Source organism: Myxocyprinus asiaticus, chromosome 43 (assembly GCF_019703515.2).
Source record: "Myxocyprinus asiaticus isolate MX2 ecotype Aquarium Trade chromosome 43, UBuf_Myxa_2, whole genome shotgun sequence".
Taxonomy (NCBI): domain Eukaryota; kingdom Metazoa; phylum Chordata; class Actinopteri; order Cypriniformes; family Catostomidae; genus Myxocyprinus; species Myxocyprinus asiaticus.
This window is the reverse complement of record NC_059386.1, coordinates 32,890,315-32,913,139: the sequence shown is the minus strand read 5'-3', so window position 1 is coordinate 32,913,139 and position 22,825 is coordinate 32,890,315. Positions and strand designations below refer to the sequence as shown.

The following is a 22,825-nucleotide window of genomic DNA, read 5'->3' as shown; positions in this document are numbered from 1 at the left end:
TATTGCAGTAAAATATGACTCAGACCAGGGTCAGAAATTAAGGAGGTCTTGGGGCAAAAATGCCCTTGAAATTCAAAATGTGGGAGAAAAAAATGCCCTCATAAAAAAATACTTCTGTTTTTTTATTTGTAACATCTGATTTTGGTCCTAATATTCTATTTTATCCCTATAGTTATACATATTATGGCATAAAATATGAGTTTATGTTGATTAAATTCTTAGGGTAAGAGGTAGGGCTGCAAAATTAATCAAATAAATAATCAAGATTACAATTACAGCTGCCACAACTAACTAATCGTAAAAAGTGTCATGTTGCATCAAAATTTCCATTTAATTTTCTATTTAACATATATTTTTGCAGTGGTTGATCATTTTAACTGATCTATTGCCTGCTTCTGTGTATGATTTATTAAAAATGTTAAGGTGCACTAAGTAGTTTTTTCCTCATTAAAACAGTTTAACTCCTTAAGACATGAATTGTAATTTTGCAATATATGTAGGAAATCATGAGCACTCACATTAAAATGAAGACTCCAGTCATATCAGTAACCTTATAAAAGCAGTTTTATTGTACATGGAGAGGGTCCGCACATGGGGGCTGCCATGTTAGAATCACATGACCAGCTGAATACTACTCGATTAATCTCAGTAACCGTCCTGTTATTTGACACTTTCACTCATGGCTGACTGTGAATACTACATTTCTACAATGGCATCTGAAACTGAAAACTATTGATTTGAAATGATGCTGCATCCAAGCCGCTAGGGGTCAGCAGTGGCAGACTGACCATTGGGAGAACCGGGACTTTTCCAGGTGGGCCGGCCGCGAAATGGGGCCGCATGGGCCGCCGCATTATGCAGAAGGTGCCACAAAATGGCGCCGCGATATGCAAAAAAGGACAGCCAGTTTCTATGTGAAATACCGGGCTGACATTTCTTTCGATTCCGCCCCTGGGTGTCAGTGTCTGAGAGGTGTCAAGTCCAAGATTACACAAAGACAAAAGTTACTGAGTGCACCTTTAAATAACAGCTTTGTTTTTTATGTAATGTAAAAAGTTGACATTAAGGTAACTAGCCTTAACTGATATATAAAACAGCAACAAAGTCATTCAGGAACACAGTTCTCAGCTTGTTTTGGATGTGTAGCCAGCATAAAGAATATGGCATGCAGTTGAGCCACCTCAAATAAATAATGTAAATTCAATTCTTCGAAATTAATCGCAATTACAATATCAACGGAAATAATCAACAATTATGATTTTTGTCATAATCGTGCAGCCCTAGTAATAGGTAATAAATTCTCAATCTTGAGATTAGGGTTAGTAAATTGATGTATTTGTCATAAATGGATGAGACACAAGTTTGTTAAAAATGGTTAGAAATACAATATGCCCTTATAAAGGTAAAACATCAAATCCAAGGGGCAAATATTGCCCCTTAATGTAAAAGTTAACTTCTGACACTGATCCAGACATCTGTTGGTGAGATTCACCTGAACTAAACATGCAAAATCATGCTAATGGAAACAAAATGTTTTTAGTTAATTTTATTGTTGGCTTCTCCCCTTTTCAGTTGTATACCCATGTGAAAAGTATCTTGTGTGTAATAATTTTTAATGGGGCTGTTTGAGAGTCCCAAGTTAAATTAAGAAAGCTCCCTGGAGATCATTTCCCAACCACACCTGGGTTTGTGTTGTCCATGTAGATGCTTACAGCTACATTATTTGCATGTGAGCAAAAATTAAGTCCACTCTCGGGGGAATCTTGCCATATGCAAAGATCTGAAATTATCCAAGTCTTGCTTAGTTTACAGCTTCATCAGAATAATGGACAACTTCACAAAGTGCTGTGCTTTTGATGCACCCATCTTGGACCAAGTCCTACCGCCGATTCTGTTCACGGAATTCCTTTTTGGACTAATGGGAAACGTCCTCGCCCTCTGGATGTTTTTCTTCCATATGGACAGCTGGAAGCCCAACTCTGTTTACCTCGCTAACCTGGCTGTGGCAGACTCGTTGGTCCTTTTCTGCCTGCCGTTCAGGGCCGACTACTACCGTAGGGGCAAGGACTGGGTCTATGGAGATGCTTTTTGCCGCATTTTACTATTTCTCTTGGCTGTTAACGGGGCTGCGGGCATTTTCTTCCTCACTGCCATTGCCATGTACCGTTACCTGAAGATCGTACACCCCCTCAACTGCATCAACCGAATCGGTCTGCGCTACGTCCTCTGGGTCTCTCTTGGTCTATGGGGTCTTATCATAGCCATGACCGTCTACTTGCTAATAGACAAACATTTCTACTTTCAAAACAACCGCACTCAGTGTGAGAGTTTTAATATTTGCATGGGGCACAATTCACTGTCAGACTGGCACAATGCATTCTATGTAATCCAATTCTTTGTACCAACAGGCATCGTTATATATTGCACTACTTGTATTACGTGGCAGTTGAAGAATAAGACTGTGGACACTCAGGGTAAAATCAAGAGGGCCATCCAGTTTGTCTTAGCAGTGGCGTTGGTTTTCATTGTTTGTTTCTTCCCCAGTAACGTCTCTCGAATTGCTGTGTGGGTCCTGAAGGCCTGGTATAGCAAGTGCCACTATTTCCGTGATGCAAATGTGGCTTTTTACAGTACCATTTGCTTTACCTACTTCAACAGTGTGCTAAACCCCCTTGTTTGTTATTTGAAACTTCTAGGAAAGAAAATAGATGAGGAAGATGCTGAGAAGAATCACAGTTCAAAAACTAGTGTCTCAGACAAGTAAACAAGTGAATAGCCACTACATTTATATGCATACTGATATACAACACATCTATTTGTGACCTCTTGAAGTAACATTAAACAAACTGAATTACAAAAAGCGATAGTCTCATTATATATATAAAAAAGCTACAAATCAGCATGCATGATTTTATATATTTATCTATACCCTTATTTAAAGTAATGTTGAGATGTATTTCTAGAATGAAGGGCCTATATTGCCCTGTCGGATTGGAATACCAGCTTCAGACCTCCATAAGTATTAATGGCATTTGTGTTGCCTTTTCAGTAAACTTAATTATTTGCAATAATCCCCAAGATCTTGGATCCTCCACAGATCACTAACACTTTAATGTAATAAATGTTTTTAATACAAAAATGATCAAATAATAATGCAAGGATTAAAAGTTTTAGATGTTTTGAATAAACAACATTGTTTTAACATTCAAGGCAACCTCTATCACTGCAGGGACCTATGATGTTTGAAGTATTTTTCTAGACGAGACAATCTATTTTTAATAGCTGTTACTGCATATTTGTACTGCATGTTAATACGTTAGGATTTTTTATAAATTAAAAAAAAAAAGTAAACGTGCCTTCACCTTTATTTATCAAATACTATGTATTTAGTATTAAATGTACTAAGCTAGCAGTCTTTGTTTTGTGTCTGTTTTTAATTAATCTAATTTATTATAAATTATTTTCCAATTTATTTCTTTTAAAATGTACATTTATTAGGCTAAATATATTTTATTGTTCTTATTTTTTAACATAATATTATTTTTATACATATTATTTATTAAACTTATTCTATGTATTTAGTATTAAATATATTTAGTTATAGCAGTCTTTTTTGTGTCTGTTAATACATTTTCTAATTTATTATAAATTATTTTCCAGTTTATTTCTTTTAAAATGTACATTTATTAGGCTAAATATGTTTTATTGTTCTTATTTTTTAACATAATATTATTTTTAAACAGTATTTATTAAACTTATTCTATGCTTTTAGTATTAAATGTATTTAGCTATAGTAGTCTTTGTTTTGTGTCTGTTACTATTTTTTCTAATTTATTATAAATAATTTTACAATTTATTTATTTAAAAATCTACATTAATTATGGTTAAATATATATATATATATATATATATATATATATATATATATATATATATATATATATATATATATATTAAACGTAATATAATTTTAAAACATTTTTTTTAATTAAACATTCTCTATGTATTTAGTATTAAAAGTATTCAGCTATAGTAGTATTTGTTTAGTGTCATTGATTGCTTTTTCTAATTTATTATGCATTATTTTTCGAATTTAGGCTATTTTCAAATTTATTAAATATATTGTATTTTTTATAATTTTTTTAAGTTTAAAAAAATTATATTGGCAATAATATTGAGCTTATTGGCAATTAATTAACATGTGACGAATTAGGCCTATAATAAAAAGATAGAACTTTTACAAGATTCCGATTATTATTCCACACCAATTACACACAGTGAAGGCGAGATAATCGCAAAGACAAAAGAACAAAAGAGAGAATCCAGTCTGGCAGGACTCGCTCGTTTGCTTGCCGTGTATTTGGCGCAGGCGCGCTCCCGGCTCAGCGTTCACTGTATATGAGAGTGTGTGCGCGCATTGTGTATGAGAGTGTGAGCTGCCGGCGACGAGCTTAAAAATATAATCGAGCGGCGGGAATGTCTGGCAGGTCAGTGCGCGCGGAGACCCGGAGCAGAGCCAAAGATGACATCAAACGCGTTATGGCCGCTGTCGAGAAAGTACGAAAATGGTAAGATCGCAGAAAAAAAGCCCCGTGTTTGTTCCACCAGAGAGAAAAAAAAGCCGCTTGTGGGGGGAGGAGAGACACAGAACAAACGAGAAGGACAGAAAGAGAAATTATAAGGGTCATTTTTGAGCGCGATATCCAAGTGAACGATGCGCGCGCAGCTGACACCAAACGCAAAAAAAAATATATAAAATACATATTTTGGAAATGTTTAAAGGGTTTCTGGGGATTAAGTGGGTTGAACCGAGGAGCCATTACGTTGCAGTCACACGAAGCCATTTCTCGCTGCAGTTTGGCGCACTGTAATGTGTGATAACTGAGTGTTCAAGAGATTAAATGTTAGAACAAGACTCACGTGCGCGCGCGAGAGTCTCTGTAACATTGAGGAGTTTAAATGCAGCGCGAGTGTCTTTATATCAAAATAAAGCTGAACACATGGAGCGCTGTGGGTGCTGCTGGGATAGGACAGGCAACTGGGCAATTCACTAACAACATTAAACACAATATTTTAAAGGATTTGTGCCGGGCAAGCATCACAAAGCTTAAATTAATGCAATTGCATTAATTACTTTTAATGAGTAAATAAATATTTTGGCTCTTTGTTATCTTTGGTACAGCACAAATATTAGATGATACAAAACAGCATTTTAAGGATGTGAATTGTGTTGTACTGTGTCATTGTATTGTATGTAGTTGTATACATTTTTATTTAAACTCACTAGATCCATCTAATTGAGAAGTTCATTATAACAAACATGATAATACAAACATTGACAAATAAGGTTGTACGAGGTGATAAAAATTAGAAATATTTTTAAAAATCTAGTTTTAAAAAACGTGTTAAGTTCGTAGAAATTTAATCTTTTTGTCTATGTTGATTTAATACATTTTTTATAAGCACTTTCTACAAAATACAGTTGAAGTCAGAAGTTTACATACACTTAGGTTGAAGTCATTAAAACTCATTTTTTTTAACCACTCCACAGATTTAATATTAAAAAACTATAGTTTTGGCAAATCGTTTAGGACATCTACTTTTTGCATGACGCAAGTAATTTTTTTTCTCCCCAATTTGGAATGGCCAATTCCCAATGCGCTCTAAGTCCTGGTGGTGGCGTAGTGACGCCTCAATCCGGGTGGCAGAGGACGAATCTCAGTTGCCTCTGCATCTGAGACCGTAAATCTGCGCATCTTATCACGTGGCTTGTTGAGCACTTTACCGCGGAGACATAGCACCTGTGGAGGCTCACGCTATTCTCTGCGGCATCCACGCACAACTCGCCACATGCCCCACAGAGAGCGCGAACCACACATTATAGCGACCATGAGGAGGTTACCCCATGTGACTCTATCCTCCCTAGCAACCGGGCCAATTTGGTCGCTTAGGAGACCTGGCTGGAGTCACTCAGCACGCCCTGGATTTGAACTCGCAACTCCAGGGGTGGTAGTCAGCGTCAGTACTCGCTGAGCTACCCAGGCCCCCCAAGTAATTTTTATACAAGTTGTTTACAGACAGATTGTTTCACTTTTAATTGACTATATTACAATTCCAGTGGGTCAGAAGTTTACATACACTAAGTTAACTGTGCCTTTAAGCAGCTTGGAAAATTCCAGAAAATGATGTCAAGCCTTTAGACAATTAGCCAATTAGCTTCTCATAGGAGGTGTACTTGTGAATGTATTTTAAGGCTTATCTTCAAACTCAGTGCCTCTGTGCTTGACATCATGGGAAAATCAAAAGAAATCAGCCAAAACCTCAGAAAAAAAAAATTGTGTTCCTCCACTAGTCTGGTTCATCCTTGGGAGCAATTTCCAAATGCCTGAAGGTACCACATTCATCTGTACAAACAATAGGACGCAAGTATAAACACCATAAGACCACACAGCCATCATACTGCTCAGGAAGGAGATGCATTCTGTCTCCTAGAGATGAACGTAGTTTGGTGCAAAAAGTGCAAATCAATCCTAGAACAACAGCAAAGGACCTTGTGAAGATGCTGGAGGAAACAGGTAGACAAGTATCTATATCCACAGTAAAACGAGTCCTATATCGACATAACCTGAAAGGCTGCTCAGCAAGGAAGAAACCACTGCTCAAAAAAATGCCATAAAAAAGCCAGACTACAGTTTGCAAGTGCACATGGGGACAAAGATCTTACTTTTTGGAGAAATGTCCTCTGGTCTAATGAAATTTTTTTATTTTTTTACTTTCAGGACCTATATATATATATATATATATATATATATTATAATGACATTGAACTCTGTAATTTAAAAAATATTAAAAATAGAAGAGGTTATTTTTGAATAACTTAAAAAATTAGCATCACGTCATTGACCCTAATTAAATATATTTCCTCATTATTTAAATCACTCTTTTTGGATATAATAAGTTATTTTACATTATTTGTGTTGCATATGGCCCATTGGCCTTTATTATAGCATATATTATGATTTTTCTTTTCTGAATTGAGCTGCCCTTGCAAAAAATGGCTCAAGTGATTTAACTATTTTGTTGGCAATATGGCAAATTCAATACATTTAATTAATGTTAGATCCATACATTTCCTTTGAGAAAATGGGTTACACCTGTACGAAGTAGACAACAGAGAACGTGACAACATTTTAAGTACTTAAGTTTCTGTTATAGATCATTGTTTTAATTTTTCACAGGGAGAAAAAATGGGTGACGGTTGGAGACACTTCACTGCGAATCTTCAAATGGGTTCCAGTGACTGAACCAAAGTCAGATAATGTTAGTTTTAAAAGTTTGTACCACTGTGTAGTGTTTCATTGATTTTGTACAAGGTGTAGATTATTTATATTTCATCTGGACTTTTTTTTTTCTTCTTTTTTTTTTTTTTTTCTTCTTGCTGTACAGAATAATAAAAAGAAGAAGGGCAGAGAGGAGAAATATGGATCAGAGGCCACGACTCCTGAGAACAGCTCCTCTCCTGGAATGATGGACATGCATGGTCATTCATTTAGTGTTTTTTGACTTGAAATTTTAGCCTACAATCATGATACTGGAAAAAGGGTGTTTTTAAAGAGTGTTTATAACTCAACTGTGCCATACACACTCTTAAATGTTAACTGTATTTATTTGTCTTAGATGAGAACAGCAATCAGAGCTCCATAGCCGACTCGTCTCCGGTGAAGATGGAGAACAGCTGTAGTACGAGCCCAACACCAGATGGCACTGCTGCTTCTAACAGTGATGGAAACGAGTGCAAGACAGAACAGACGTCATCCGCCGATACAGGTAACAAAGAAAAACATGAACAGATCACATCCTTTTACAAATAAATATACCATGGTTCAACTACATTAACCATATTTTAACCTTGATATTCATAGTGAAACCATAGTGATAATACAGGAAAACAAAGTATGGTAATGAAAATTAAAATTTTGTGGTTATTTTTGTTTACTATACAAATACCATAGTTTAATTATACTGTAGTATAGTACCATGACAGTTCCATGTTGTTGTTTCTTTGTTTTTGGCAGAAACCGTGGTTTTACTATGGTAATATTGTAGATTGAAGTAACCATAGTTTTTGGTGGAAATCATGGTTTTACTATGGTAATATTGTAGATTGAAGTGACCATAGTTTTTGGTGGAAATCATAGATTTACTATGGTTACATTGTAGATTGAATTAACCTTAGTTTTTGGCGGAAATCTTGGTTTTACTGTGGTAATATTGTAGAATGTAGTAACCATAGATTTTGGCAGAAATTGTGGTTTTAATATGGTAATATTGTAAATTGAAGGAACCATAGCTTTTGGCAGAAATCATGGTTTTACTATGGTAATACTGTAGAATGTAGTAACCATAGATTTTGGTGGAAATCATGGTTTTACATAGGTAATATTGTAGAATGTAGTAACCATAGTTTTTGGCGGAAATTGCGGTTTTACTATTGTAATATTGTAGAATGTAGTAACCATAGTTTTGGGTGGAAATTGTGGTTTTACTATGGTAATATTGAAGAGTGAATTTACCATAGTTTTTGGCAGAAATCGTGGTTTTACTATGGTAATATTGTAGAATGTTGTAACCATAGATTTTGGTGGAAATCATGGTTTTACATAGGTAATATTGTTGATTGTAGTAACCATAGTTTTTGGCAGAAATCGTGGTTTTACTGTGGTAATATTCTAGAATGTAGTAACCATAGATTTTGGTGGAAATCATGGTTTTACACAGGTAATATTGTTGATTGTAGTAACCATAGTTTTTGGCAGAAATCGTGGTTTTACTGTGGTAATATTCTAGAATGTAGTAACCATAGTTTTTGGGGGAAATCGTGGTTTTCTATGGTTATATTTTAGATTGAAGTAACCTTAGTTTTTGGCGAAAATCTTGGTTTTACTGTGGTAATATTGTAGAATGAAATAACCATAGTTCCCTTTCGATTCTGTTCACTCGACATTGCTGTAAGCAGTATGGGGAAATACTTTCCTCGACAACCTAGTTGAAACCCTTGTACAATAATGGCAATCTTCTGATTGGCAATGGTGATTTGAGCTCTGCCCCTTTAGGTGCATAATCGGCCTATATAAGCGGGCGCTCAGTCACCATTACTTCAGACTTTTCTTCCTTCACGACTACGAACATTTGACGAGATACACTTTCAGCGGACCATTCTTCTCTGCGAGATGCGAACAGGACGACTCGTTGCCTGTGCTCTTGTGCCTGCAGCGAGAAAGATTACTGCTTCCCTGTGTGTTCCAGTGAAGTTTTCGCCACCTCACCATTGAAAATACTCTCGGGTGAAAGGGTCTTCGCTTCAGACGCTCCTCACTTTGACCACGCAGTGCCTCAGCGAGCACTTACCCGCTTCCTCACAGTGTTCCGGCAGGGGCATTGTATCCTTTCATATATATATATATATATATATTATAACATTTTATTTACAGGCTTTTTCACAAAAAGAGCAGTTGTGAGCAATGCGTCTTTTTAAAGATGTCATGTCACAAGTGTTCCGAATGTGAGCAGCACATCCCGCCATCAGAACATGAGTCTCAGGATGCTTCGCTCAAGATTTGCCCTTGTTCTGAGGGACGATTCCCCCTTTTGCGCCCTCCCACCCACCTCCTCTGTGTTAGATCCCGAGGGACCACATGAGGTGGCAAGGCGGGGGCTGCAAGGTTGAGCTGGATGGATTTGAGAATCTCGCACGGGTACAAAACCTGCGAATCTTCAATCCTCCGACGCAGCGTCCTTGCCGGTACGATATGCGTGTGATGAGCTCTGACCCTCTGTGGGAACGCATGGCCTCATCACGTTCGGCAGTTCTGACGATGGGGATGACGCCATTTCTCTCGCAGCCGCCGAATAAAAAAGTGCTTGTTGCATCCGCTCTCACTGCACTTGCTCGAGACGCACACGCATTTACGTGCCATTCATTTTCCCTCCCCGCTTAAGTTCGCAGGGAGATTATGCATACGTGTTTTCTGTGTGACTGTGTCCACATTAATTATATTCTCACATGAGCAGAAAAGTTATCCGTTTACTCTCCTCCCCACTGGTGTTCACTGGGAGGTCTTGCATATGTTGTTTTTGTGTGATTGTGTCAAAGATATTCTTGCTGCCTGTTCGATACGCACATATTTACTCTGTGGGAGTTCCCTTGGGTACTCCATGCCCCAAGCCCTGCTGGGTGTGGACATATTGGCCCACAAATGGCCTGCAAAACGCAAATATGCGTTTCCCCCGGTACGCCTCCATTTCTCCTTCAGCAAAATCCGAGAGGACAAGGAAACTGTTCTATTGATTGTGCTGAAATGGCCCAATCAGTCCTGGTTTCCGGAGATGTTAGAGGTATTGGACGGTCCTCCATGGGAAATACCACGGAGGAGGGACCTCCTCTCAAGCACAGGGCACGATTTGGCATCCCCAGCCAAAGCTGTGGAACCTATGGAACTATCTTGGCGTTCCATGCTCCAGAGGTGGGTTCTGCTGTAGGCAGACGCGATCTGATCATAAAATTCCTTAGAGGAGTGAAGCATCTGAACCCCCCTCGCCCTGCTATGGTACCGACTTGGGACCTAAATCTAGTGCTGAAAGCATTTAAAGGGGCCCCGTTTGAGCCATTAGAATCTACTGAGTTGTGTGTGCTTTCATTAAAAAAAAAAAATGCACTCCTGTTGGCTCTGGCCTCATTCAAACGAGTGAGTGACATACAGGCGCTATCAACTGACAGCTCATGCTTTGTGTTCAGACCAGGGCTTTCAAAAGCCATACTTAAACCTAGAAAAGGCTACGTGCCTAATGTTTTTTAAACGCCCTTCAGGGCTCAGGTGTTCTGTCTGCAAGCCTTCTGTCCACCACCGTTTAATTCAGATGCAGAGCAGTATATGCATCTGTATTGCCCAGTGCGTGCATTACACACATATGTTGAACGCACCCACCAGTCACGGCTGTCAGATCAACTATTTATTTGTTATGGAGGCCGGACGAAAGGCATGGCCTTCTTCAAACAAAGGGTCTCTCACTGGATTGTAGATGCGATTCCCCTTGCATACAAATCACAAGGCACGAATTGCCCTTTTGGGGTCAAAATGCAGTCAACTAGAGGTATGGCATCCTCATGGGCATGGAGAAACAGGGTGTCCTTACAAGACATATGCTTAGCAGCAGGAGGGTCTTCACAAAACAAGTTCACCAGGTTTTACAACCATCTCTTCACAAGTCCTCTCTGTCTGGAGTGCTTAATTATTCAGCAGATAAGACAAACCCTTTTACGGGTAGGCTACCAGTTATATTCTATACAGCCACTATATCTAAGCTGTATTAAAATGCCCTTCTAAGTCACAAGCACTCCTCATCAAAATAAAACCTGTTCTCCAACCATGGTTGCGGAAAGGTTAAAATTACACTGTGTGTATCTATATACTCATATAGGTACCCAGACTATACTACTTTCTATCTGGTATTAACCACGTGGGTTACTTTGCTGATTTGGAAGGAAATTGGTACTTTAATTCACCAAAGTGGCATTCAATTGATCACAAAGTTTAGTCAGGACGTTACTGATGTAAAAAACAGCACCATCACTATTTGAAAAAAGTCATTTTTGATCAAATCTAGACAGCAGCCATCACTCCAACACCTTATCCTTGAGTAATCATGCTAAATTGCTAATTTGGTACTAGACAATCACTTGCCATTATATCAAACACAGTTGAAAGCTATTTGGTTCATTAAATGAAGATTAACATTGTGTTTGTGTTTGTATTTGAGTTGCCACAGTATGCAATAGACTGGCATGTCTTAAGGTCAATATTAGGTCAAAAATGGCAAAAAAGAAACAGCTTTCTCTAGAAACTCATCAGTCAATCATTGTTTTGAGGAATGAAGGCTATACAATGCTTGAAATTGCCATAAAAACTGAAGATTTCATACAAAGGTGTACACTACAGTCTTCAAAGACAAAGGACAACTGGCTCTAACAAGGACAGAAAGAGATGTGGAAGACCAGATGTACAACTAAACAAGAGGATAAGTACATCAGAGTCTCTAGTTTGAGAAATAGACGCCTCACATGTCCTCAGCTGATAGCTTCATTGAATTCTACCCGCTCAACACCAGTTTCATGTACAACAGTAAAGAGAAGACTCAGGGGTGCAGGCCTATGGGAAGAATTGCAAAGAAAAAGCCACTTTTGAAATAGAAAAACAAAAAGAAAATGTTAGATTGGGCAAAGAAACACAGATATTGGACAACAGATAATTGGAAAAGAGTGTTATGGATCTTAACCCCATTGAGCTTTTGTGGGATCAGCTCATGAAGGGGACGAGACATTGCGAAAGCTAGCTGCACTACAACTTCAGTGAATTGAGGAAAGAGTAATGCCCTCTGTCCCTCAGTCAGAAAAATATGTAGTAATGGTGATTGAGCACCCGCTTATATATGCCGACTGTGCGCCTAAAGGGGCAAAGCTCAAATCACCATTGGCAATCAAAAGATTGGTGTTATTGTACAAGGGTTTCAACTAGGTTGTCGAGGAAAGTATTTCCCCATACTGCTTACAGCAATGTCTTGTTCTCTTCATCTCAGGGAACTGAGGTTACATGTGTAACCGGAGACGTTTTTGGTTGAAATCGTGGTTTTGCTTTGGTAATATTGTAGTAACCAGTTTTTGGCGGAAACCATGGTTTTAATACAATATACTGTATCCATATAGTAACCATGATTTTACTATAGATTAACTATTAACCATGGTTAATCTTGTGGTTACTATGATTGTACTGGAATAACCATGGTATTTGTAGTAAAACCATAACCACAAAATTATGATTTTTATTACCATAATTTTTATTTTCCTGTATTATCACTATGGTTTCACTACAAATATCAAGGTCAAAATATGGTTACTGTAGTAAAACCATGGTAAATTTATTTTGAGGGAATGCAAATCTAATTCAGAAAAAAAAAATCCTGCCCTTTTCTTTAAAGGGCTCTGTAGAAATGTAATCAGATTGAATTGAAAAAATCATAGTTGTATTTATGTATTATTTGATAGGCAATTGTACCTCCACCCCTTTAGAGACTTCAACAAGCAAAAAAGATACTCGGTCATCAGGGGAGAAGGAATCTCCATCAGACACCTCTAAAAACACTCAGGTAAAAAGTCTTCAAAATGTTGCAAAATACACTCACGGCTACACTACTGGTCAAAACACGCATGACTGAATTTATGCTCCTCGTGAACACCTTTTTTTTTTTAATGGATGAGTTGGACCAGATAGTGAAGGAAAAGTACAGATTTCACTATGATTACTATAATTTTGTTTTTTGTCTTTGTGTGTTTTCTTAGGAAAGTGAAGATGGTTCCCCACCCACAAAGAAAAGCAAAGTGGAATCACCTTCTCAGGACTAACTGAATAAGATGACTGGTTTGATCCCACACATTTTAAACAAGTCACTGTCACAAACCAATAAGGAAAAGCATCCGTACTCACCAAACTATTCTTGATCTTCACTGTTCACACACCGTTCGCCAAGTAGAACTTAACTTCTTCATCCTGTTCTCCATCTTCCCACCTGTGGAATTCTGTGGAGTGAATGTCTGCAGATGTCACTTTCAGCAAACGCTGACCTGATCAAGAGAGACGTGCAGCTTCCCTCTGTTAAATTCCTGTATGATATACACCGTTAGTTTAAAAGTAATGTGGGTGAATGCACTGTATAAGTCAAGATAAGAGATGGATTTGCTGCTGTAGTCATCTTTTTAAGTCCTTATTTTATTTATTTAATGACTCAACTACTTTTAGGAAATCACAGAGGTTGTACTGTTATAGTGAGGGTTTGATCTGCTACATGGATTATCTACTGGACTGTGTGCCTTCTGGCTCTATGATGTGTCTTTTATAACTATTTGTTTTCTAAGTTGTCTTAGTTCAAACTCTTTCTGTGTCTTCTAAAATGGCGCAGTACTCGGACAAGAAATGGTTACCATGAAACTGAAACATATTTTTCACTTTAAGAGGAGAATGCTTTGAAAGAGTTTGTTACATGTCAAAATGATTGAAAATATACCTCATTTCCAGAACAGCTGAGCTGGAATTTAATTCATGACTGATGAAAGAAAAATCCAATTCGTTGAACACAATCTGGTAGTTTGTCATTTTAAACAAATGCATTTTGGGTTCATGTCTGTTGTAGCGGTGTCAAAGGAACTTATTAGGGGGAAAAAATACATTGGGACCATGTTTTCTTGATTTTATCTTGTACAGTTGATTAATTTGGTTTTATTTATTCCATCATTAGTGCTTGTTTTTAGCATGTTTCATTTGTTTTAATAAAAAAATAAAAAATAAAATGAACACATTGAAGGCTATTGTATTTATTAATTGTTTTTGGCCTGTTTTCTATTTAGTTTAATGTTTAGATTAATTTTCCATGTACCTATTATTTTAAGGGGTAAAATGAAGTTAGTTATGAAGTTCATAAAATGTAACGTTATCCATTAAAATGTGTTATTCTGCATTTTAATGGATAACATTACATTTTAAGAATGACTTCAGGATGATATTTTAGTTTTAGGGGTTCACAATGGCCTAATCTTGTTTGGCTGCATTTTAAAAGCACATGAATTATTGAGCAGGCTGTTTCTGTTCTATTTGCAAGTTGTGGAACGTTGAACAACCGGTGACCACTTAAGTGTGACACTGAGAGAATAAGAGGGTGGTGTTTTAAAGTTTGGCTAAAAACCATTATTGAACTATTCATTCAGATGCCAACTTTACACTTAAAAATAAGTCAATGAATACAAGTGTTTTACTGGTTTTATGATGTAATAATTGTTTGTGGTGTTTGGTGATTTGAACAAACCCCTGACCCTAAATTATAAACTTCTGTATGCAACAAAGCACTTAAAAAATGCGTTCTTTTAACAAAAATGAACCATGTCATTTTAGATAAAATGTCTCTTTGGTCACTGCTGGCTGAGATAAAATGGAGTTCTTGACTACCAGTTACCAAAACATTGCTGGAATAAACATTCAGAAAACAAGTTGTTCAATATTTCTATTGAGTTCATGTGAATATACAGTACATGAAACAGTACAATAGTTAAAGACTGTCACAATATTTTGGTAAAAACAGACCACATATTTGCAGTTAATGCAATTAAATTGATTTTAACAAAAGGGGAATATGAATATTATACATATGTGTACCATTTCAGTGCGGGTCACCAATTCTAACAATTGCTGTTCATTAGGTTGCTAAATAAACTTTGTCGTATATTATTACATCAATAATAAGAGATTTTATATGATCTTGTGCTTTAAAGTTGTGCAATTAGTAAAGGCCTGTTCACACAAAGTCCGATATGATGACACACAATAACATCTAAAATATCTTTAAAAAAATATAAAAAATTTGCACCAAGATTTTTCAGACTGAGTTCAGAATTGTCTTTATTTTCTAAAAAGTCTGGATACCTGAAAAATTGTTTGCATTTCAACAATTTAACTAAATGGACCTAGAAAAAAATGGTATCTTAGGCCACAACCACACTAATAGAAAGGCATTTTCCTCCACTGAAATGGAACATTTTGAAAATGCTCGCAATACTTTGTAAAACAATATCATTACAAACTGGAAACGGATTAGCGTGGATGTGGCCTTAAAGGGACAGTACACCTTGTGTTGTTCCAACCATTTGAATTTCTTTTCCATACAAAAAAAGTGAAATCACCATTAATTATATAGAAAAAAGATGCAATGAAAGTGAATGGTGAGGCTACCATTTGGAACAAAATAAGGGTGAGTGAATGATGACAGAAATGTCATTTTTTGGGTGAACTTCCTCTTTAAAATCTTGCTGTGCATATTTTTCATGCCGAAAAGAACAGGCCTGTAATCTACAAGACATAACATCAAAATACACAAAAAGCCAAAATATCATGATTACATGTTCAATATTTAACAGTAAAAAGAATAACTTAGTTCCCAAGAACGGCAGCTAAACTTGTGTGCTGTATGTATTTAAAGTGAAAAGTGCAATAAGTTAGTAGGGGTTAGCTTAATATTTATTTGGTGCACTGGTTTTACCATTTTTATAAACAGTAAAAGTTCGTTATGAGTTCTTAATTTGTAATTTTTTCAATGTTAAAATATCCTAGTTTAATGTGAAGAGAAAACTCTAAGTAAACCATTCGCAGGTTGACTTCCCAAAGATTGTAAACACTGTGGCAATGTTTGGAATAGCATACTTCCATACTAATATTCCTGCAGTATATGCACTTTTTGTTGACTGGACACCAATCACTGAATTAAATATGCCTATAATGAGGTCACAAATATTGCCTTCATTCGGCCGGACACATTAAAGGGAATGTACAAAATGTTTGAATGTATATACGCTGTATACAAAAATAGCAAAATATCTGGTTGAAAGCGATCTGTGCATTGCCTGATCTCAGTTGGAGATTTGAGGGGAAGTTCAGAAGGTTTGGTCATCGTTGCAAGAATCTGTCCAGTGACCGAACGCCTCGCAGATGTCGCAGTACGGTCGCTCACCTCCACGGCTGCCGTGATAGGTAGTATGGGGAGGGGAATCTGGCGACTGCATCTGCGTGGGACAGTCCTCCGTGTCGTGCAGGTCAAAGCAGTCGCAGATGTCGCAGAAGACACGAGGCGGGGCTTTCTTCTTTTTCACCTCACTGAGAGTTCAGCGACAAGGAAAAATATATTTTTTATTTACTGTATATTTAACATAAGTAGCAATTAGTAGTATAGGCAGCTATAAATACAAGCTAAGAAGCCGTTCAGTGAATGCGTTCTTGCTAAATAAAAAAATGCATAAAACAAAGAAAAAGTTGAACTTCTTTTATGTTGACAAAGCATCTAGAAAACGTGGCACTCCTGCGCGAGGTGCTTCAAAAACAGTGTGACGTGACACAACGGTCAGAAACGTCCGTCTAGCACATGTTGACACTGAAATATAATCTTTTTTCACCTTACCAAGACTTTAGCGAAATAAATTCGATTTTTATTTTAAATTTTTAAGTAAGTAGTCAAATGGGTAGCTACAAATCAAAGCTAAGAAGCTCACACCAAATGCATTCTTGCACAACAAAAGGTAGACGCAGTGCAACTAATATAATAGAATGCAAAAAAGTTGAAATTCTTTTAACTTGACACGGTATCTAAAAAACGTGGCGTTAAAAAAAGTGGCCAACTTCATGTCTTGTCGCTTTATTATGGCTGGTAAGGACAAAAATCCAGATTAATGGGAAAGAGATGTCATTTATCACTTGTTTGCATCATGCCTAGTTAGGCTAAAATGTAAGATTCGAAACAATCTACGCAAGTACGGTACCACAAATGCAAGCATGATTCTGCAATCGAGAACACAATTCACAACGCAACGCAAGTGTGCCTGTGCAAAGATCAGACAGACTGAACAGAAGGTCAAGATATTAAAGCTGAATTGGACTCACCCGTCATTCTCATAATTTCCGTTGAACTCTGTCAACGCCATTTTCTTCAGTTTCTCCTTCAGTTCTTCATTCTTCCTCTGGAGATCCACAATAACCGAGTTCAGGAAGTTGATCTGATCCATTTAAAAAACAGTGGCATATTTTAGACATTTACACACAACATATCCCATAACCATTAACAAATACAGAACAGATGAGTTGTACCTGTCCCTCTGCAAACTCTTTCTCTTCTCTAAGTTGGTCAATAGCAGCATCCCCTAAAGTGGAGACACACAAACAAATAAGTTACACCTTGCCCTACATGTGACACAGGACGTTTTGAGTGTCAAGCAATTTATCTGTCCTCATAGAAAGTGAAATACTGCATTGAAAGTTTATATTGTGAAAATGACCGTCTGACTGCACATTACTCAGCTTATTACATGTTATGTTAATGTTGTTAGGTGAGAAGAAAGAGACAGCAGAGTCTCCAAGAACAGCTGAATTCAACTTTTGGTTTGCGTTAGAGTTCTGTTGGTGTATATATTGGTGAAAATGACCGTCTGATAGGGCTGGGCGATATGGCTAAACAAATTATACCTCGATATTTTTCAGCCTATTGAAAAATATATATCTCTCTAATTATGTATTTGCTCTGAAATGGCTCAAAGTTATTATTATTATTATGTTTTAATCAGAGGAACCATCATTTCATCCAAACCATTCAAGCCATTGTAACAAAGAAGATTCAATTTATTAAAGGTATTAAATAAAAATCTATTTAAAATTAATAAAGTAATGCTTCCTCACAGTTTTTCACTAAATTAACACAAGGGAGAATGCGATCTAATAATTGTCATTGATATACAAAATTGTATTTTATATTCAATGATACATATAGCTTAATAAAAAGCATTATTTACCTTGATATATATTTTTTATTAAAAATGTTCTGTGAATGAAGAAGGTGAAGCTTTTATTTTGACATGGAATGTGTTGTGTGTCTTTAACACAGTGTTCCACATCTGGTGAAACACTTTCATCTCTTTTCTGTTATACAGTGCCACCTTTGTAGATTTGTATAATAACTTGTGGCAGTTACTAAAGTTTGGAATTGCGAATGCTTTTTTTTTTACATTAACATTTTTTTTATTGATTCCTATACACATAAAAGCAAGAACATATACAAACAGAATCAATACTTAATACCCCCTCTATTACTACCCCCCCCCAATCCCCAACCCTACCAATAAGAACATCCCAGTGGTCCCACATAATTATAGACACACAAAAACAAATATTAAAAAATAAAATAATTAATAAAATATAATAAATCACACACATAACCTCTACATCTCTCTCTCCACTGTCCCTCCCCGAGAGCCCTCCAAAGATGCCAAATATTTGCCCCACTTCCCCATAAACAAGTCCAAATTGCCCAATCCTCTAGATACCCCTTCTTCAAATGCTGCCACCCTCCCCATCTCTGTACACCACTCTGGAAATGATGGCGCTCCTTCGGACTTCCAACCCCTTAAAATGACTTGTCTTCCAATCATAACACTTGTTAAAACCCAATTTTTTCTAAATTTGTCCCCCAAATTTATGACCGCTCCGTCGCCCAAAATACAAAGTCTGGGGTAAAGCAAAACTTTAGTGCCCAAAACGTCAAACAAATAGCTCTGCACCTTCATCCAATAATCTTGAATCTTAACACACCCCCAAAAGGCATGAATTGTGTCTCCATCTTCTGATTGACAACGCCAGCAGTTGGGTGTGTCTTTAAGACCAAGCCTACATAATCTAGAGGGTGTCCAGTAAAATCTATGTAAAATCTTAAATTGCATAAGGCGAACCCTTGCATCTCTAGATGCAGACTTGACATTTTTTAGAATCCTAGTCCACACTTCTTCCTCCAATACCAAATTCAAATCTTTTTCCCATAATCTCTTGATAGAAGCTAAAACTCCATCCCCCAGACTCCGAACCAGCAGGGAGTAATACACTGATGCCTCATGACCTTTTCCAAAAGCAGTAATCACCTCTCCCATCTGCCGCTTTAGGGGGGTGTGTGCTACTCTCAAAAATAGTACAGAGCATGTGGCGCAGCTGTAAATACCTATAAAACTGAGAACTGGGAATCCCAAAATGATGACCCAAATTCTCAAAAGATCTCAACACTTCACTTTCATACAGGTCGCCGAGTGTAACAACCCCTCTCACAACCCACTCTGACCAACAGAAAGGGGACTTATTGATACATAATTTTGGGTTCAGCCATATGCTTGAGGCAATGTTTAAATAAATGTCCGAATTAAATAATCTGGCCACTCTTGTCCAAATCATGTGCAAATGTGAAATAACAGGGTGTGACTTAACTTCTCCGGTTAGTTTAATAGAAAGACTTTGCAATGGTGAAATAGGGGCAAGGACTTCCTGTTCAATAGAAAACCAAGGAGGGGCTCAAAGGTGGAAGCGACCAATGAGCCAAATGCCCGAGACCGAACGCATAATAAAACCAAATCTTGGGTAAGCCTAACCCACCTTTGTCAATCGGCCAGAATTGTTAATGCTTAAAACCTGCAGTTCTGTTATTTCACAATGTACATAAACTGCTCTAAAAGTGCTAAAACACGAGTCCATGAGCCCAGCGCGTACACAGAAATGTGCACCTTCTGAAGCGCACACAGACATGTTTATCTGTCTTTAATTGCAGCCTTTTGCAGTTTAATAATCACATACGACCATAAAGCCATTTTGATGTTATCTTGATTAATTGTGCAGCCCTAAAGGATTGTGAATTAGTCAACCGGTGCTCTTTATGAAACTAAATGGCAAAATAAAAAGCACATTTAAATCATTGCGATATACATGTTATTGTTGAATTTTATATCATTAGCAAAATCATTAGTATTATATCGTTAATTTTCTATATATCGCCCAGCCCTACTGTCTGATAATTAATAAATGCACTTGAAATACTATGTGGAAATTATGTTATTATGGGAGAAGAAAGAGACCACAGAGTTTACAGAAACAGCTGAATTCCACCACCAGTTTCCGTCGGAGTTCTGTTGGTGTATTTATTGGTGAAAATGACCGTCTGGGGGGACCTGGGTAGTTTGCTAGTTCGAATCCCAGGGCGTGCTGAGTGACTCCAGCCGGGTCTCCTAAGCAACCAAATTGGCCCGGTTGCTATGGAGGGTAGAGACACGGGGTAAACTCCTCGTGGTCGCTATAACGTGGTTCGCTCTCGGTGGGGCGCGTGGTGAGTTGTGCGTGGGTGCCGCAGTGGATGGCGTGAAGCCTCCACACGCACTATATCTCTGCGGTAACGTGCTCAACAAGCCGCGTGATAAGATGCGTGGGTTGACGGTCTCAGACGCCACCCGGATTGAGGTGAGTCACTACTCCACCACGAGGACTTAGAGCACAGTGGGAGTTGGATATTCCAAATTGGGAGAAAAATGGGAGAAAATCCACAAAAAAAAAAAAAAAGAAAAAGAAAATGACCGTCTGACTGCTCATTATCCTGCTTACTACACAAATGCCATATAAATAAATAAATGGCCATGAAATAGTAATCTGAGTTGAAATTATTTTATTCAGAGTGATTAAGATGTTATGAGAAGTTAAGATGACTCGCAATACCGATTGACCGGTGATCTATCAATTTGTGTCTGGATGTGTGGTCATTGTTCAGACATATCAGACCGCTGGAGGCGCAATTGCCCATTTAGGACAGAGTTTTCCAGAGAACCGCGTAATAAACCTAGTTAGGAGATTGTAAAACACACTGACTGACCTGTAATAACTCCGTCTCCATTCCCCATCTGCCGTCCCTCTGGTTTCTGCTCCAGGCTGTTCACTCGGCTCTGCAGCTGAGCTTTGTCCCTCTCCAGAGACTTCACAGCCGATTGGAGCGTTTTGGCCATGGCGTTCTCTCCTCGCAAAACTGCGATCTGGGGATCACAAAAACCTGTCTTTAAATCATTAATAATCATTTATTCATGCCTAGATATGCCTAAAACTAGGATAAAGGAATGACAAATTACTTTATAGGTCTTTATAGAGCCCTAAGCCTAAGTTTCATTAAATATTTTAGTTTAACAAAAACATTGGATACAATTTAATATGAAACTAATCTACTAATAGCATTAATTCTACATAGAATTTGCTTAATTCAAAATCCACATTGGCCAAAATGTGCTTTGAAAAAAATGATCCAGTGGTTTAGTTAGACTTATGAAACCCATCAGTCAAAGCTCTTACCTCTTTTCGTAGTCTCTCGAGCTCTTTGTCTTTATCAGACATCAATGCATTGGAGTTCTCCCTGTGAGAACAGACAACCCTATTTAAAGAGATTACTATGACCATTGTTGGATATATAGTCCAACAAAAGCCATATGCACTCTGAGAACATGCATTAACACCATCTCCCAATGGTGCTCCAAAGATTAAACGCTTACAGAAAAATGTGAACTAACATCGAATGGGACAGTGAACTATTTCAAGGGAGAGGGAAACAATAGATCTCAAGCCAAAGGCATTGAGTACCATACTATGAGCTCATTTATCATAAAACTAAACAGCAATCCTCTCTTCTAGACGTGATAATCTTGGAACATCATAAATCATGTTTAACTGATGCCTGAAGAACATGTACAGAAAAATACATGTTCTTTTTTTTTTATCAAGCACTCATTTCCCTGCAGATAAAATCTAATTTGCAGAATCCAGCTTGCATGTGTCCTCAAACATAACTCTTTTTAGAGTCACTACTGAGATTGAGCTGCTCTTAATCTCTGATGACAGACAATACTGATATAAAATACTAATGCTTTCTATGCAATAAAAGAAAAAAGATCTCCCCACAGAAACAAACTGTAAATTTGATCTTCTCATAAATACAACAATCTTTCCAGATTTTACTTAGTGGAAAAAAATATCAAGCTTGCGCTATTCATTACATTTGGTTGAATGAAATCAAAGTAATGTTCCAGGTTCAATACAAGTATCTACAGCATCTGTACCACTGAAAATAACTGAGATTTTTCAACTCTAGTCATGACCATGTAAAGCCGGTAAACTCGACATAACTATCCCAAAATACTGTAACATGGAGCGGACTCCACCCACAGGAATCACGTCTATTTTACTAGATGTTCATCAACCTAGAAAAGTAGCCCCACCGCTAAAAGAACGATTTTGGCAACTTCACAGCTAAAATAACACAATTTTTGTATGAGAAAATTTGAAAATTGTGAAAAACTGACAAACATTTTTGTCAAGAAAACGTCCAGGTCATATTTAACTTC

The 22,825-nt window shown here is 37.3% G+C and overlaps 3 protein-coding genes across 6 annotated transcripts in view; 2 read left to right on the top strand and 1 right to left on the bottom strand.

Annotated features, from left to right (window-relative positions):
- The first annotated feature begins 1,825 nt into the window (after positions 1-1,825).
- On the top strand, positions 1,826-2,907 carry LOC127433710 (hydroxycarboxylic acid receptor 2-like). Its single transcript, XM_051685846.1, has one exon. The coding sequence runs from the start codon at positions 1,826-1,828 to the stop codon at positions 2,762-2,764; it is 939 nt and encodes a 312-aa protein (XP_051541806.1). The 3' UTR covers positions 2,765-2,907.
- A 1,510-nt stretch (positions 2,908-4,417) lies between these two features.
- On the top strand, positions 4,418-14,400 carry LOC127433715 (B-cell CLL/lymphoma 7 protein family member A-like). 2 transcript variants are annotated; one of them, XM_051685858.1, is made up of 6 exons: positions 4,418-4,568; positions 7,239-7,320; positions 7,447-7,540; positions 7,678-7,827; positions 13,124-13,200; positions 13,394-14,400. In XM_051685858.1, exons 1-6 carry the CDS (start codon positions 4,477-4,479, stop codon positions 13,454-13,456), a joined length of 558 nt encoding a protein of 185 aa, XP_051541818.1. In that variant the 5' UTR covers positions 4,418-4,476; the 3' UTR covers positions 13,457-14,400. The 2 variants fall into 2 exon arrangements, with proteins under 2 accessions (XP_051541818.1, XP_051541817.1); XM_051685857.1 differs by having other exon boundaries at positions 13,100-13,200.
- Positions 14,401-14,911: 511 nt separating this feature from the next.
- Positions 14,912-22,825, bottom strand: part of LOC127433779 (CAP-Gly domain-containing linker protein 1-like) — a 41,816-nt gene continuing 33,902 nt past the window's right edge. Inside the window, exons 17-21 of one of the 3 annotated variants that reach the window (XM_051685974.1) lie at positions 21,780-21,840; positions 21,313-21,469; positions 17,733-17,785; positions 17,529-17,641; positions 14,912-16,748 (exon numbers count right to left, since the gene is read on the bottom strand). In XM_051685974.1, coding sequence (XP_051541934.1) covers positions 16,529-16,748; positions 17,529-17,641; positions 17,733-17,785; positions 21,313-21,469; positions 21,780-21,840 — 604 coding nt within the window. In that variant the 3' untranslated portion in view covers positions 14,912-16,528. The remainder of the gene's footprint in view (positions 16,749-17,528; positions 17,642-17,732; positions 17,786-21,312; positions 21,470-21,779; positions 21,841-22,825) is intronic. The other 2 variants (XM_051685972.1, XM_051685973.1) reach the window with 2 other exon arrangements.